At 60.5% G+C, this 14,119-nt stretch overlaps 1 protein-coding gene across 1 annotated transcript; it reads left to right on the top strand.

Moving 5' to 3' along the window:
- Positions 1 to 1,354: 1,354 nt before the first annotated feature.
- On the top strand, positions 1,355 to 11,269 carry LOC127025546 (calcium/calmodulin-dependent protein kinase type IV-like). The gene is made up of 11 exons (XM_050910589.1): positions 1,355 to 1,452; positions 5,483 to 5,561; positions 5,844 to 5,906; positions 8,315 to 8,397; positions 8,580 to 8,652; positions 9,521 to 9,611; positions 9,712 to 9,786; positions 10,011 to 10,086; positions 10,246 to 10,372; positions 10,488 to 10,640; positions 11,045 to 11,269. The coding sequence occupies exons 1-11, from the start codon at positions 1,355 to 1,357 to the stop codon at positions 11,267 to 11,269; spliced, it is 1,143 nt and encodes a 380-aa protein (XP_050766546.1).
- The last annotated feature ends 2,850 nt before the right edge of the window (positions 11,270 to 14,119 follow it).

The following is a 14,119-nucleotide window of genomic DNA, read 5'->3' on the forward strand; positions in this document are numbered from 1 at the left end:
GGGATGCGGGTCAGGATCGGTCCCTCGGCACCCGAAGGGGTGCCGGGTGCTCCCCGGGGAGCGGGGCCGGATCCGGCGCGGTACCCCCCAGCCTGGCCCCGCCGCGGGGCCGGATCCCGAACGCTGGGCTGCGAGCGGCGGGGAGCGGCCGCAGCGTGGGGCGGGGGCCCGGGGCCGCCCTGAGCCCCCCCCCCCCCCCCCGCCCCGACCGCTGAGCAGAGCCCGGAGCCCCGGGGGGGCCGGCGGGGCGGCGGTGCAGTGGCGGCGTCGGGCCGTGGGGTGGCACGGCCGAGCCAGCCGGGAAAGCGGTGCTGCTGCCTGGGAGGGTCCCGGTGCACCGCAGCCCCGTCCCCGCGCCCCCACCTTCCCCGCTCCCTGCATCCCTCCATCCCTCCATCCCTGCGTTCCCGCTTCCCTCCATCCCTGCATCCCTCCATCCCTGCATCCCTGCGTTCCCGCATCCCTCCATCCCTGCATCCCTCCATCCCTGCATCCCTGTGTTCCCGCTTCCCTCCAGCCCTGCATCCCTCCAGCCCTCCACCCTGCGCCTCAGCACCCTGCGAAGCACCGCCAAAGGACCTGAGCCTTAACACCCCCCCGGCCCCGGTGGGGAGCAGCGGGGGGGGCCCTGTCTGCCGGTTGGCAGCACGGGCCCGGGGGGGGCTGCAGCCGGGCGCAGCGGCAACACCGAGGCGTGCGGGGGCTGCTCAGCCCCCGCACCCAGCACCCACCCTCCGCACAGCCACCCGGCGCCGGGGATGAGGCAGCGCCGAGGGGGACACAGCTCCGCCGTGCAGCAACACCGCAGCTAACGGTATGTGCTGGGTCCCCCAAATATGACCCGAATATTAACGGGGTTGCAAAGAGCAAGGGGCTGCGGGGCCCCGCGGTGGGAGGCGCGCTCCCCGGGTCGGTGGGCATGCTTGATGTCGGGGTGGTTTTGGGGGTGACTGCAGGAATCGGGGTTCCAAATACCCCAACGTGCCAGTCCGTGGGGCACAGCCTGGGCTCAGGGCGCAGGGTCTGGCCTGCCGCGCTCTGAAAAGCCGAGGCAGCCCCAGAAAGGTGGGGATGGGGTGGGAAACGGGGGAGCGTGGGGGGCCTGGTGTGAAAAGCCGGGGGGGGGACACACGACATAGGCGGGGGGGTATTATCTCCAAAAAGGCAGCGTACGTGCCTGGTGGGAAGGAGATTTGTGGCCGCAACTTCATCACGCTCGATAATCCCGAGCGCTGCTTTTTGCCGGGCCATCTGGGCGCTCGCACGCGTGGGGGCCGCGAGGCGGGGGGGCCGCGGCGATGTCTGAGGCTCTTCTTCCCAGCAGCTGGCGGGAGCTCGCCGCCCCCGGCCCACCATGCCCTCCTCCAAGACCGGCAGCGAGTACTGGATCGACGGGTCCCACCGTGAGACGGCCCTGGAAGATTTCTACGTCGTGGGCCCCGAGCTGGGACGGTACCGGCTGCCGGGGGGGTCGGCAGGGGCTGGCGGGGGGCAGGAGCCCACCTTGCGCGGGAGTGTGTCCCGATGGGGGCAGGGACTGGCCTGGTGGGGAGAGGGAGGGAGGGATGCAGGAAGGGAGGGAGGGATGAAGGGGGATGGAGGGATGGATGAAGAGGGATGGATAAGGGGGGGAATGGAGGGAGACTCTGTCCTCACATGTAAGCTGGGGCTCGGGATCTGTTGTGACGCTGCAGCGGTGGTTTTGGGAGCGCTCACTGAGGGTTTGCAGGATGGGGCCCAGGTTCCCTGTGCACGTGGAGCCATGCGTTTCTAACCCCCGTGGTGGAGAGCCAGCTCGTAGCAAGACCCGTCTCCCCTCTGAGCAGCCCAAGGCTTTGGGGAGGTGGGCGATGAGCCTGGCACGGCGTGGGGCTGCGAGAGGTCCCTCCTGCAGCAGCCCCCCGCAAAGCACAGGCAGTGCGAGCCCCAGCAAAGGGACACGGCCCCAGCGGGGATTCATTCCCAGATCTGGATTTGTCCCACGTGGGTCGGAAAGCCACGCCGAGGGTACCGGCTGTGTCCCCGTGTGCGGTGGCTCGGAGGGGAGCCGCCTCGGCAGCCACCGGCTGCTTGGTGGAGGCTCTCGTGACTTATTTATTAGCGGCCCTACCGTAAATCCTCATGGGCAGGGGACATCAGGGCTGGCGTGCCAGGTCCCACGGGTGCTGTGTGCCATTTCCCGGGGCTGCCAGGAGACACGTGTTTTAAACCCGCCCAAAGGCAGCGCCCATCTCTGCTTCCCCAGTGGGTTTGCCCTCACCGCTGGCACACGCCGCTCTGGCACTGCCGTCTTCCGCGGCAGCTCAGCCGTTTCTAAGCCCTCGTGGAGCCCCTCGGGATGCAGCGTCCGGGGGAGCCCAGGGCCGGTGCCAAGTGCCCACGGAGCCAGGAGGCTGCCAGTGCCCCAGGGACCGTCACGCATCCCGGAGATGCCCAGGCCCAGCTCCCATGTCCCACGGAGGAGAGCGGCAGCGCTGGCACCAAGCAGCTCCCGTGCTGCCATCGCAGCCCTCCTACCCCGGGAAGCGGCCACGGACCCAGCCCGGTTCTCTTCCCACCCTGGAAAGTCTCCTCTGACTCCTGCCCTTTGAACCATCCGCGTTTATCCGGGCTGGGTTTGTTAGTGCAGACCAGACCGTGCCGCCGCGGAGCTGCCCTTCATTCGGCGACGCCAGGGCTCCTCTCTGCTCTCTGCCTGCTGCTTCACAGGACGGGGATTCGGGCAAGGGGCCCTTCCCTGCGGAAGGGCAGGGGGGTACAAGGGGGTGCTGGGATCCTGCATGCGGAAAGTTTGACGGTCCCATTTGAGGGGGGCTCTGGGCTGTGCCGGCGGAGAGGAGGCAGTGCTGCCCGCCGAGCCCTGGCTCTGAAGCAGATGTTTTCGGTGGTGGTGGTGGTTGAGGCTGGGCCAGCCCCAGCCGTCCGCAGGGTTTCCATCGGCAGAGGAGCCTTTGAGCCGGAAAAAACAGCAGCTTTGGTAAAAGCAGGTATTTAAGGCTTCTTATCGAGGTGTGGCCAGTGTCAGCCCAGGGCTCGGCGGCACGCAGCCCTGCACGGATGGATGTAGGACAGAGGGACAGGCTCTGAGCCCCTGGGCCCCCTTTCATCCATCCATCCATCCATCCATCCATCCATCCAGTTTCAGCATCCAGGTTTAAATCAAACTGGTCCGGGTCTTGCAGCCATCCGCTCGCGGCTGCACACCCGGTGCGTTGGGCACACGGTGTGATCCGGGGCAGTAGGAGCCTGCTCGCCGCGCATGGCTTTCGCTTAGCACCTCTCTGCCGTGGTGTGCCGAAGCCGCCCGAGCCGCCGTGCCAGCCTGCGAGGTCGGATCCTGCTCTGGCCTTAGAAGCCACAGGGAGCAGGGGATGGAGGGAGGGAGCACGGGATGGCCGCCCCACCGGCCGCGCTGCCACGCCAGCGGGGAGGACCCAGCCTGGCGTGCCCCGGGGGTGACTCGGAGCAGCCTGGGGGCTGCTCTTGGCCGTGGGCAGCAGTGTCCGGCCGGGGTGCCGGCTCGGCGGTGGGTTCACACCATCCTCCCCACGGGCTGGCCCTGGCGCTTGGCAGGCTGCACATGCCCCCACTGCCGGTCCAGGCTCTCTCAGCAAATCCCATTGTTCGACATTTTCCAGTTCATCTGTAAAGCAAATGCAATTATCTCCTGTCGCAGTCAAGGTTGATTGCGGATATTTATTTGAGGCCTTAAGCAGCAGCGAGCGGCGGCTGCTGGGGCCGGCGGGGCGAGGGGCTGGGGTGTAGCGAATGCCGGCGCGAATCCAGCCGCTGCCGTAATTGGGAACGCGTGAGGGGCAGCCGGTGCCGCGCCACGGGCACAGCAGGCTGTGCTGCGTCCGAGGAGCAACCCCAGCACCTCCTAAACACAGAGCCGAGGGCTTCTAAATGATCCTCTTAGCAGCAGGAATCAGGCTGCAAATTGTCTGCGCGGAAAAATCTTGCAGGAGGGCGAGAGGGTCCGGGCTGGGATTCAGCCGTGGCGAGGGGGTGGAGGGACAAGGAGTGGGGGCTGCCGGGTCCTGCCCCCATGCCCAGGCCGGCTGGGAAGTCAGGATAATAACCAGGCGTCCGGCGTGTGCAGAAAAGCAGCGGCAGGGCAGAGGGCTGCTGGTTTACTGCAAACCACCCGGTGCGTGTGAAAACCATGCCTGCCGTGAGCTGAGCCCCGGCTGCGGGAGCCAGGGGAGGTGCTCGTGGCTTTTTCTCCCGCTGGAACCACGTTATTGTTGCGGTTGCAGCAGCAGCGATGCCATTTTGGGTTCAAATTGAAGCCTTCTGCCCATTTTCCTGAGCTGGGGAAGAAGGAGGTGACGGCCACCTCTCCCCTCCAAGCCTGAGCAATTTGTTTCCAAATTGCTTTTTATTTGCAAAATAAAATTTCATAGAAAATGTCAAGCAAAAGGAAGAAAACGTTTTGAAAATGGCCAAGGTCTAGAATTGCTGGGTTTTGCTCAACCCCGCAGCATCCCCAGGCCCCGCAGCATCCCCGTGGTACCCGGTACCCGGCTCTGCCGTTGCCATGGGAACGCGATTCCCACGTTCAGCCGGATGAGTTGCAAAATCCGCTCTCGTTTTTAAAGCAAATCTCTCTTTCACAAGAGCACCCCGGGGAGTGCCGGCGGCACCAGGGCATTCAGCACGTGGGGCTGCAGCAGAAGGTCGCTTGCAGCCATGCCGTGGGTTGGTTTTGGTCTCGGGGGAGATTTTGGTGCAAAAGACGGTGTCTGGGCGCACGGGGCTGGCCTTTCGGTGTCGGTGCTTGCCTGGCTGAGGGCACGGGCAGGCGGGCATGCCATGCACCTCGAGGCAGAGCCTGAACTCGGTCCCAGACGATGGCGAAGCCAAAGAGCAATAAAACATGGTCGATTCCTCGGGGGTGAGAATTAATCTGCTCCGAGGAGCCAGGCAGCGAAGAAGAAATTGCAAACGAGCCCCATAATAGCCTGCAGCAATGGGTTGATTTCACCGTCCAGTGGTTAGAAAACGTTATTAACTAGATCTAACAACCACTGGCAGCCGAGGGGCACTGCTGGGGCTTTAACGGGAACGATCCCTCTTGTAACTTGGAGCGGTTTAACCCGGCAGGGAGGTTTTGCGGTGGCACGGGATCGCCCCGTGTGCCGTGGCCTTGCCAGGAGCACGGCTGGGATGGGGACCCTCGCAGCGTCCCTGCGGTCCCCGCTGAGGTTGTCCTCACGAGCGGGGAGGGGGAAGCTCCGTCCTGTCGTGAAAGCTGCTTAAGGATTTAAACCCCCTGTGGGACTCAGTTTTAATTAAAATGGCTTTACCCAGGAACGCTGGAAATGATGCGGGGAGGGGGATGCACAGGGGGGATGCACGCTGAGCTCCTCAGGCCTGGGGCCAGCAAAGGTCATGGTGGGGGGCACGGGGTGAGCGGGGACCCCCCCTCTTTGTCCCGGCTGCCTCCAGGCCACCTCACGCACCCTCTGCCCTCCCGCAGGGGAGCCACCTCGGTGGTGTACAGCTGCGAGGAGAAGGGCACAGGCACCCCGTACGCTGCCAAGATACTGAAGAAGACGGTGAGCGTCAGCAGGGCGGGGGGCTGCAGAGTGGGGGGGTGTCTCTCCTCCGCTGCCAAAGCCCCTTGGCACCGGGACGGGCATGGGGCTGTCGGCCAGGCATCGCTCCCGCGGTCCAGGGGTCCTGGATGGACAAAAGGGCTGGGGTTTGGGCTGGGGGTGCAGCAGGGTGGCGTGGGGGGCAGGTACTGGGTGCATGAGAGGGGTCTCTGCATGGCAGGGGGCCAGACCCGGACCCAGCAGCAGAGGTAACGCCACTTCCACGTGGGCTCTGCTTTCCAGATTGACAAAAAGATCGTGAGGACGGAGATCGGGGTCCTGCTGCGGCTCTCGCACCCCAATATCGTGAGTATGACCCACGGGAAACCCTGCCTGCACCCCACGTCCCCTCCCTGCCTTGCCTGCTCCTCGCCGTGGCACGGTGACTCCCCGCTCGCTGCCGCATGAAACTCCTGGTCCTTGCGGTGCCTTTGAGCTTCCCAGCTCTGATATCGAGGGCCAGGGCCCCCCCGTCCTCCCCCCCCGCCCCATCCCCTGGCCTGAGATTTCCATTTGGTAAGCAATTTCCATCGAGGAGATCAAATGAATACCACAGAAAATTGCCCATCTGTAATGAATCCTGCAACGGGAGATAAAAGGGGAGGACGGGGCCGCGGGTGCTGGGCGCTGCGTCCCGGTGCGGCCGGCCGCCGTTTCTCTTGCTCAGCGCTCGGGGGATAATGGCAGCTCGGCTGGAACGATTTGCAACGCCCAGGAGCGGATTTAATCACCGCCGGTGTCAGCAGAGCCGGGGCCACCGTGTCGGCCCCTCTGCAATGGCAGGGGGCTCGGGGGCTCCGCGCCCCCCGTGCCTCCACCTGCCAAAAAGGCTTATTCCCGCCTGCTTAGTTCCACCGGCAAATTGCAAAAGCGTCTCGGAGACGACCTGAGTTAAAGAAATAACTCAAAAAGCCACCTGGCAGCTGCCGCCGCCGCGGCGCTGAGTGCTGGCTCCGCGGGGGTGCGACAGACCCCGCTCCAGTTGATTTTGTGGCCAGGACATCGCCGGGACATCACCGGGAGATCGCCTCGCCGCTGGTGGCTGCTGCCCAAGCTGCCGGTTTTTTTTTGCAGCAGCAGCAGCATCGCTCAAAACCCCTGGCACGGCTGCTTCCAGCCCAGCCCACCTCAACCGTCCTTGGAGCAATAAGTCTTTGCTCTCTGGAGGAGCCCCGGCGGGGATGTCCTGCCCGCCCGCCACCGTCCAAAACCTTGATGCAAAGAGATGAAGCCAAGAGAATTCCAAAACATCCTAAAAACGGGGATGATGGGGGCAAACACGCTGGAGCCGGGGCGTCCCTAAGGGCCTGGGCCAGCTCGGCGTGGGCCTGCCTTGGGCGTTGGTGTGTTTCAGCGTTTTGGGGCAATCAGGCGCTTCAGCCTTTTCCACGGAGACGCTTCCCCTGTCCCAGGACATTTGGGCAGACGCAGGGACAACGGCCAGGATGGGGATTGCCCGCTCGGAGCAGCCCGGGAGGATGCTCGGGTGATATCGGCCATGGATGGGGAGAGGCTCCTCTCTGATGTGTTATCAGAAACGCAACAGAAAATTCAATTTCTGCCCTCCCTCCTCCTTTACTCTCCAGGCAGCAGCACCACGGAGACCTGGAGGAGGAACCAGCCAGACACTTTTAATATTTAAATCACTGAGTTTTCTGTAGGGTTCTGCTCACTCCCAAGTTCAAGTGATTTTTGAAGAAGAGATGCTCCGTTTCATTATTTACGCTGGTGCTGTCTATGTGCTCGCTATCGTTCAGCACCAACCTCAACAGCGGATGATAATAGGATTGTAAACTTTTGAAGTTAATAGGAAAATTATAGTGCTTCTGTGTATTATTATAATGCAATAAGCTGCCACATAGTGTCTCTCACCCTGCGGGGTATCACGGCTTGTCACCCAGCCTATGAAGGTAATGATTAAAGCCCCATGAAATTCGCAGTGTCACAAAAGTCTTAAGAAGCATGAAATTCTCTGGTTTCCATTAAAAAATAAAAAAATTGCATTTTGACGTAGTTTTAAGAGAGACCTGTTAATTCCAGATTTGCTGCAGTGGCACAAAGGTCTCGTGCAGACAAGCTCACCTTGTGTGGGAGCTAAAAAACAAAAATCAGGAGAAAAACACTGTTTCTTTAGTGCCTCTTTTGCTGCGAAATGGTCCAAGGGACATCTGCAAAAGCGCCCACGGGGTCCCAGGGCCCCGGTCCCAGGGCCCCGGTCCCAGAGGTGGCTTTGGCCCCTCGGGGCTCCGTGCATCTCTCCTGCATCCCTGCAAGTGCAGATGTGCAGGATCCGTCCCATGAGGGACGAGGGCAGGGCTTTGCCAGGGGCTGCTCCCACCCGTGGGGCTGGACGGAGGCACCCGAGGTGCCAGCGTGGCCGACGAAGCTGCGAAATCAAAAAGCTTTTGGTGAGCTCCTCTTCTGGCTAACGAGCTTGGAGACATGAAGAGGATAACGGCGCCGCGTGTCCGTCTCTCCCCATTCCCAGCATCATCTTTAATGCACGATTAAGTGAGCAGGGCTGTTGCAAACAGTTAAAAAAAAATCACGTTCAAACAAATAAAAAGGCAAGGAGGGAAATGTGCCGGCTGCCCCGATTAAACCCCGGCAGCCCGGCAGTCATGCGCTCCTCCTGGCACAGCTAGCCTCCGCATCCCGCATCCGCATCCTGCATCCGCATCCGCATCCCGCATCCCTCCTGTCGCCCCTTTCAGATCAAGCTGAAGGAGATCTTCGAGACGCCCTCCGAGATCGCGCTCGTCCTGGAGCTGGTGACGGGAGGAGAGCTCTTCGACAGGTACGCCCGGCCCCGCGACCCCCATCCCGGCTCCTAATGAGGGGGGATGAATCCCACCCCATGGCGGGGGGAGGATGAGGATGGAGGGGGCTGATGCGCACCACGGTTGGGGGGACGGGGGGCGAAGGGGGGGTCCGTGCGGGGCAGGGCTGTGCTGCCGCGCTGACCCCGTGTGCCCGCAGGATCGTGGAGAGGGGTTTCTACAGCGAGCGGGACGCGGCCCACGTGGTCAAGCAGATCCTGGAAGCCGTTTCGGTAACGTGGCCCCGGCGTGTGTCCCCCCCCCGCGGCCCCTGGGGGTGGCCCGGCGAGGAGGTCCCGTGCGTGGCTCAGGGGTGTCGCTGCGGGGGCTGCACCCATCCCGAATATCCCTGGGGAGAGGGGCCCAGAGCTGCACCCATCCCAGATATCCCTGGGGAGAGGGGCCCAGAGCTGCACCCATCCCAGATATCCCTGGGGAGAGGGGCCCAGAGCTGCACCCATCCCAGATATCCCTGGGGAGAGGGGCCCAGAGCTGCCCCCATCCCAAACATCCCTGGGGAGAGGGGCCCAGAGCTGCCCCCATCCCAAATATCCCTGGGGAGAGGGGCCCAGAGCTGCCCCCATCCCAAATATCCCTGGGGAGAGGGGCCCAGAGCTGCACCCATCCCAAATATCCCTGGGGAGAGGGGCCCAGAGCTGCACCCATCCCAAATATCCCTGGGGAGAGGGGCCCAGAGCTGCACCCATCCCAAATATCCCTGGGGAAAGGCGTTTGCCCACTCGCCCTTGGCCCTCCGAAGGCATCGCTGGCAGAGGCGCCTCTTCCTATCCGTGTTTGGGGGGATGAAGGAGAGGAGGGAGGAAGGTCAGCGCCGCTCTGCATCACAGGTCTGCTGGAGATGAGGTTTCTATGGCAACGGGAGGGTTTAAAAATGGAAACTCATAACGGGAAATGTCCTTACCATGCCCCCGCGGCCGTGTCGGCAGCTCCGGCACCGCAGGAATAGTCGGACGAGTTGGTCCCGTGTTTGTGCCGGGTCCCGGATCGCTGCCGCCTCCTCCTGAACTCTGTCCGAGGCAGACGGGGCTTCCCCTGCCCCTTCCCTTCCTTCCCGCATCCCCGCTTTCTCTCTCTCTGTAGTATTTGCACGAAAACGGAGTCGTCCACCGCGACCTGAAGCCGGAGAACCTGCTCTACGCAGACCTGTCCCCCGACGCTCCCCTTAAAATCGGTGGGTTTTCCGGGGGCCCCCGGGGGGGTTTCGTGGCAGGAGGGGGGTTAATGGTGCCTCTCCCTGACGGCAGCGCCGCTCCCCTCTGTGTCCCTCCAAGGTGACTTTGGGCTCTCCAAGATCGTGGATGAACAGGACACCATGAAAACCGTCTGCGGGACGCCGGGGTACTGCGGTGAGCGGGAGGGAAGAGTTGGGGGGCGGGAGGAAGACCCGGGGAGGCTGCTCTCTGCCTGAGGCTGCGCACAGCTCGGTGCAGGGATGGCCGACGGCTGCGCCGGGCTCGGGAGACGCTGCCGGTGCCCAGGAGGCGTTTCCTCTGCCGTGAGGTTCATGCCGTGGCCGCGCTGCCGGGAGCTCCCCGCACCCGTGCATTTGAACCCCAAACTCTGCTTCCAGCTCCCGAAATCCTCCACGGGTGCCCGTACGGCCCTGAAGTGGATATGTGGTCCGTGGGCGTCATCACCTACATCCTGTGAGTAACGCTGCCGGGGCCCCGCGGGTGAGGGTGAAACCGCCGTGGCGAGACGCTTTGCTCCAACCTCAGCCCGCCGCGAGCAGTCGGCAAACGCCGGCACGGCTGCGCGGCAGGGCCGGGGCGGCGGCGTGTAGCTCCTCTCTGCTGTGTTCGCAGGCTCTGCGGCTTCGAGCCCTTCTTCGACCCGCGAGGGGACCAGTACATGTACAGCCGCATCCTCACCTGCGACTACGAGTTCGTGTCGCCGTGGTGGGATGAGGTTTCCCTCAATGCCAAGGATTTGGTGAGCGTGCCAGCGCTGGGGCTCGGGGCTGCCGAGCGTGAAGGCTTCAGAGCAATGCTTGTGATATAACAGAACTAGGGGCTTTCGACAAATGAAGCCTTTTTGTTGGTTACAGGTCAGAAAATTGATCGTCCTGGACCCCCAGAAGAGACTGACTGTCTACCAGGCTCTGGAGCATCCCTGGGTCACCGGGAAAGCCGCTAAATTTGCTCACATGGACAGCACGCAGAAGAAACTGCAGGAATTTAACGCCAGGCGGAAGCTGAAGGTAAGGTGAAAAAGCCCCGTGAACCCCGGGGGTGGCTCGTGTTCGCGTCCCCTCGTGCAAACGGCTGGGGCCACCGAGAGTTGCTGTCGCTGGGTTTTAAGGATCCCCTGCCCCGAGCGACACGTGGCAGCTCGGGGGGGCTGGCTCGGGGAGGGGGGTGAGGAACGATGGAGCGGCTCCTTGCGCAGTCCCCGGGGAGCAGCAGCCGAGCTGCCCGTGCAGGCAGCTGCTGCCGGGAAAAGCCTTGCCGGAGGGGAAGGGCTTGCGCTTCCCAGCTCAGCACGGCTGAAGGAGCGGGCGCCATCTCCCCTTCTGCACGCTCCAGGGGCTCGAGCGCCTCGGGAACGGCATCGAAGGGGAGCAGTCTGCTAATAACCGCTCACGCCGCTGTGCCTTTGCAACAGGCTGCCATGAAAGCCGTGGTGGCTTCCAGCCGCTTGGGCAACCACGGGCACCACGACTGCTCCCGCAGCGGCCGCAGCCAGGGGGGTCCCCGGGGTGCCTGTCTGCCCCAGGGGACGGGGACCGCCGGCCCCGAAGCCACCGCCACCGAGGACCTCGATGCTTTCCGGAGCGACTGCCCTGCCGTGTCCAAGGTTCCCGTGAACGGCGCCGGCTGCGAGAGCTAACGCGCTCGGCGGCGCCGCCGGCTCGCCACGGCTTCGACAAGCAATACCCCACTGACCCTGGGACGCTGGCACGGGGAGAGGCGGGGGAAGCCGGAGGGGACAGGAGCGCCCCGAGTGTAGGTGCGCGTCGGGAGCCCGTGGTCTGTCGTGTGGAGCATCCTTATTTAGTGTCCTGTTGCCAGTGCAGTCGTAGCTGGTCGCTGTGAGTGTGTGTCTGTACGGACCCGACTGAGGAAACAAGGCTGGTGACTTGGTCTTCCGACAAATTAAGCTTTGGCCACTGTGGCTTGGAAAGCTCCCAAGTGGCTTAAAAACGAGGAGCAAACAGCAGATGAAGGATTTCTTTCACCTTCCCTACAAAGGCAGTAAGTTGTCTTTACGACAGAGTTTTGTAAGTTCCTGTAAATAGTTCTTAAGGGTTTATTTGCTTCGGGGAAAGGGTGCGTCTGGATTATCGCTGACCATCGACGCCACATCTGCAGTCGCTGTTACAAGGCCCAGCTGTAGGTTTACCGCTGTGTTAGACAAGGTTTGTAGGAGCATCTGAACCCAGCCGTTTGACCCTATCCAGAGACAAAGTGTTTGCCAGTGGTTCCTTTATTATCTCTAGATGGTAGACGACCTCTGCTTGATTTGTGCTTTTGTTCCACTCCAGTTTCATTTGTTCCCCCGTTCAGTCTTGCTGTGGATACGTGATGGTGGTAGGATTGTCACGAACCGGGAATGCTGGCTCGTCTGGCCTCTGCGTTGGCATTCCAGGTTACGATTTACACGACGAGTTTTAACGAAGAACAATGCAACTCTTTCTACGGCGCGTTGTACGACTTTGTAACATGTAACGGTGCTGTTGTTTCCTGAGTGAGGACAATAAGTTTATACAGATTTTGCTTTTTTTTAAGACTAATGAAATCAGTTGACAAACTTCTTGAAAAGAAATTTTTTAGGCAGTTATTTACCAAGCCGCAGGACAAGCATTTGCAGATTTTAATACCGAACGAGTAATCAGACAGGAAAAGCCATATTACACGTGGGGGATTACAGAAAGCCGGGCGGCTGCTCCGCCGTCTCGGCTGGTGCGATCCAGCGCGAGGTCTGCCAACCCGAGGCAGTGACCGTGACCTGCACCCCTCGCGGTTTGGGCCGTACACACCTCACGGTGTGTTCGGGCAAAAAACCTCAGCTGGGGAAGAAGGAAATTTGTACGCGAGGTTCATTTTTTCCAGGACGGGGACATACGGCCCGGTAGCTGATAAGGGAGGGGCAGCAAACAGAAATGGAAATTTTGCTGAAGCTGAAAGCCGCCGTGACAGCCAGCCGGCTCGGCGCAGCGGGTGGGTCAGGTCAGAGCTGTACTCAGAGCGGCAGGAAGGCAAACCTAACACCACGACTTTCGTATTTATTTACAGCACAAGCAGAAATCATAAAGACTACGTGTAAGGGCTGAGCCACACCGTGTGAAGCTCATTTATGTTTAGGGTGCTTGTAAAGCCAAATACAGAGGAGAGATGGGATGTTCAAGAGGGTTTTTTAATTGGAAAAGTATTAGGTCTCAACCAGAAAGGGGCTTTTTTTTGTTGTTTTTTTTTAACTAACGGTCATACCTTCAACGGGGAAGCAGATGCACAGCAAGATTTCTCTTTGGAGAAAGCAAACGCTGATAACACGGGAGAATGCTTCGGCACGGGGAAAATTATTTCTTTTTCTTTGCGTTTTGCAGGAGGGACAGTTGTTTTCTCTCCTCTTTTTTTAATAGAGGGGGCTGAACCGTGCAGTGTGCTGAACTCCGGTCTTTATCCTATGCTTAGGGTGACACTCTCTGTCCTTCAAACTCCGTGATGTGTCCCCATTTACTCCAGTGGGGCCAGAACTCCAACTTTAACCACGTCGTTTACTAATCCGGGTCTTAAAAGACTATTTTGTATCCTTTGACATGAAATACTTATTTAAACACCTCGCAGGACTAGGCCAGAGTGCTCAGCACACCCGGAGCCTGTGAAGCAGGGACCGATGCTGGGAAACCCTGAGTAACATTGCCCTGCCCCCAGACCACTCCTGGTCCCGCAGAGTAATGGGAAATAAGGTATCAGTTAGGTAATAGCGAGTAACAAAGTGTCTTCAGCGATGGAAGACACTCGAGGGAAAACTGTAAGCAAAAAAAGTAGTTTGCCTCTTACGTTACGTCAACAAAGTATTATTCCACAAGTATCAGTACTTAAAGGTAGAAAAAAACGTGTACTCCTGGGAGTAAAGCTAATAGGAGATGCCATTTTGGTCTGTACACTGTTTTCAGAATGTGTTTTAATAACTTACTACTTCAGTATAGTGGTGACATTTCCGATATTGCAGGTATTTATAAAGAAGTATAGACAGCTAATAAAGTATCAAACCTCAGAGCGTGGGCTCCATTTTCACTGTTACTCTCAAAATACAAGGGCTAAAAATTGACGGGGCCAAACAGCAGCTTGCTGAAGGTAATTTTTTTCTGATTGTTTTTAACCCATTTTCATACGACAATTCGTTTTCAGGTTCTGGACAACTAAACGCTCGCTCTATCTATCTACCCGCGGTGCTTTCCGTTGCCTGAGCGCTACAGGAGTGGCACAGATCTCCCGCCCGCTTTGCCTTTTGTCTCTTGGTGTAAATACGCCCCAGACTTTTGGAGCAGGGCCTGTGTTACGCAAGGACGCTTGGGCCTGCGAAGTAATTTAACCTACAAAAACACAAATCCCTCATAATGCTGAATTAGAAAAAGCACCTTTGAGTAGCCCGTAGGCGGAAGCGCTGGGATGAGCGTGGGGGCTGCGGGGCCTCTGCCCCGAGGGCCGCACCCGGTGCACGGAGGGCACCGAG

Source organism: Gymnogyps californianus, chromosome 24 (assembly GCF_018139145.2).
Source record: "Gymnogyps californianus isolate 813 chromosome 24, ASM1813914v2, whole genome shotgun sequence".
Taxonomy (NCBI): domain Eukaryota; kingdom Metazoa; phylum Chordata; class Aves; order Accipitriformes; family Cathartidae; genus Gymnogyps; species Gymnogyps californianus.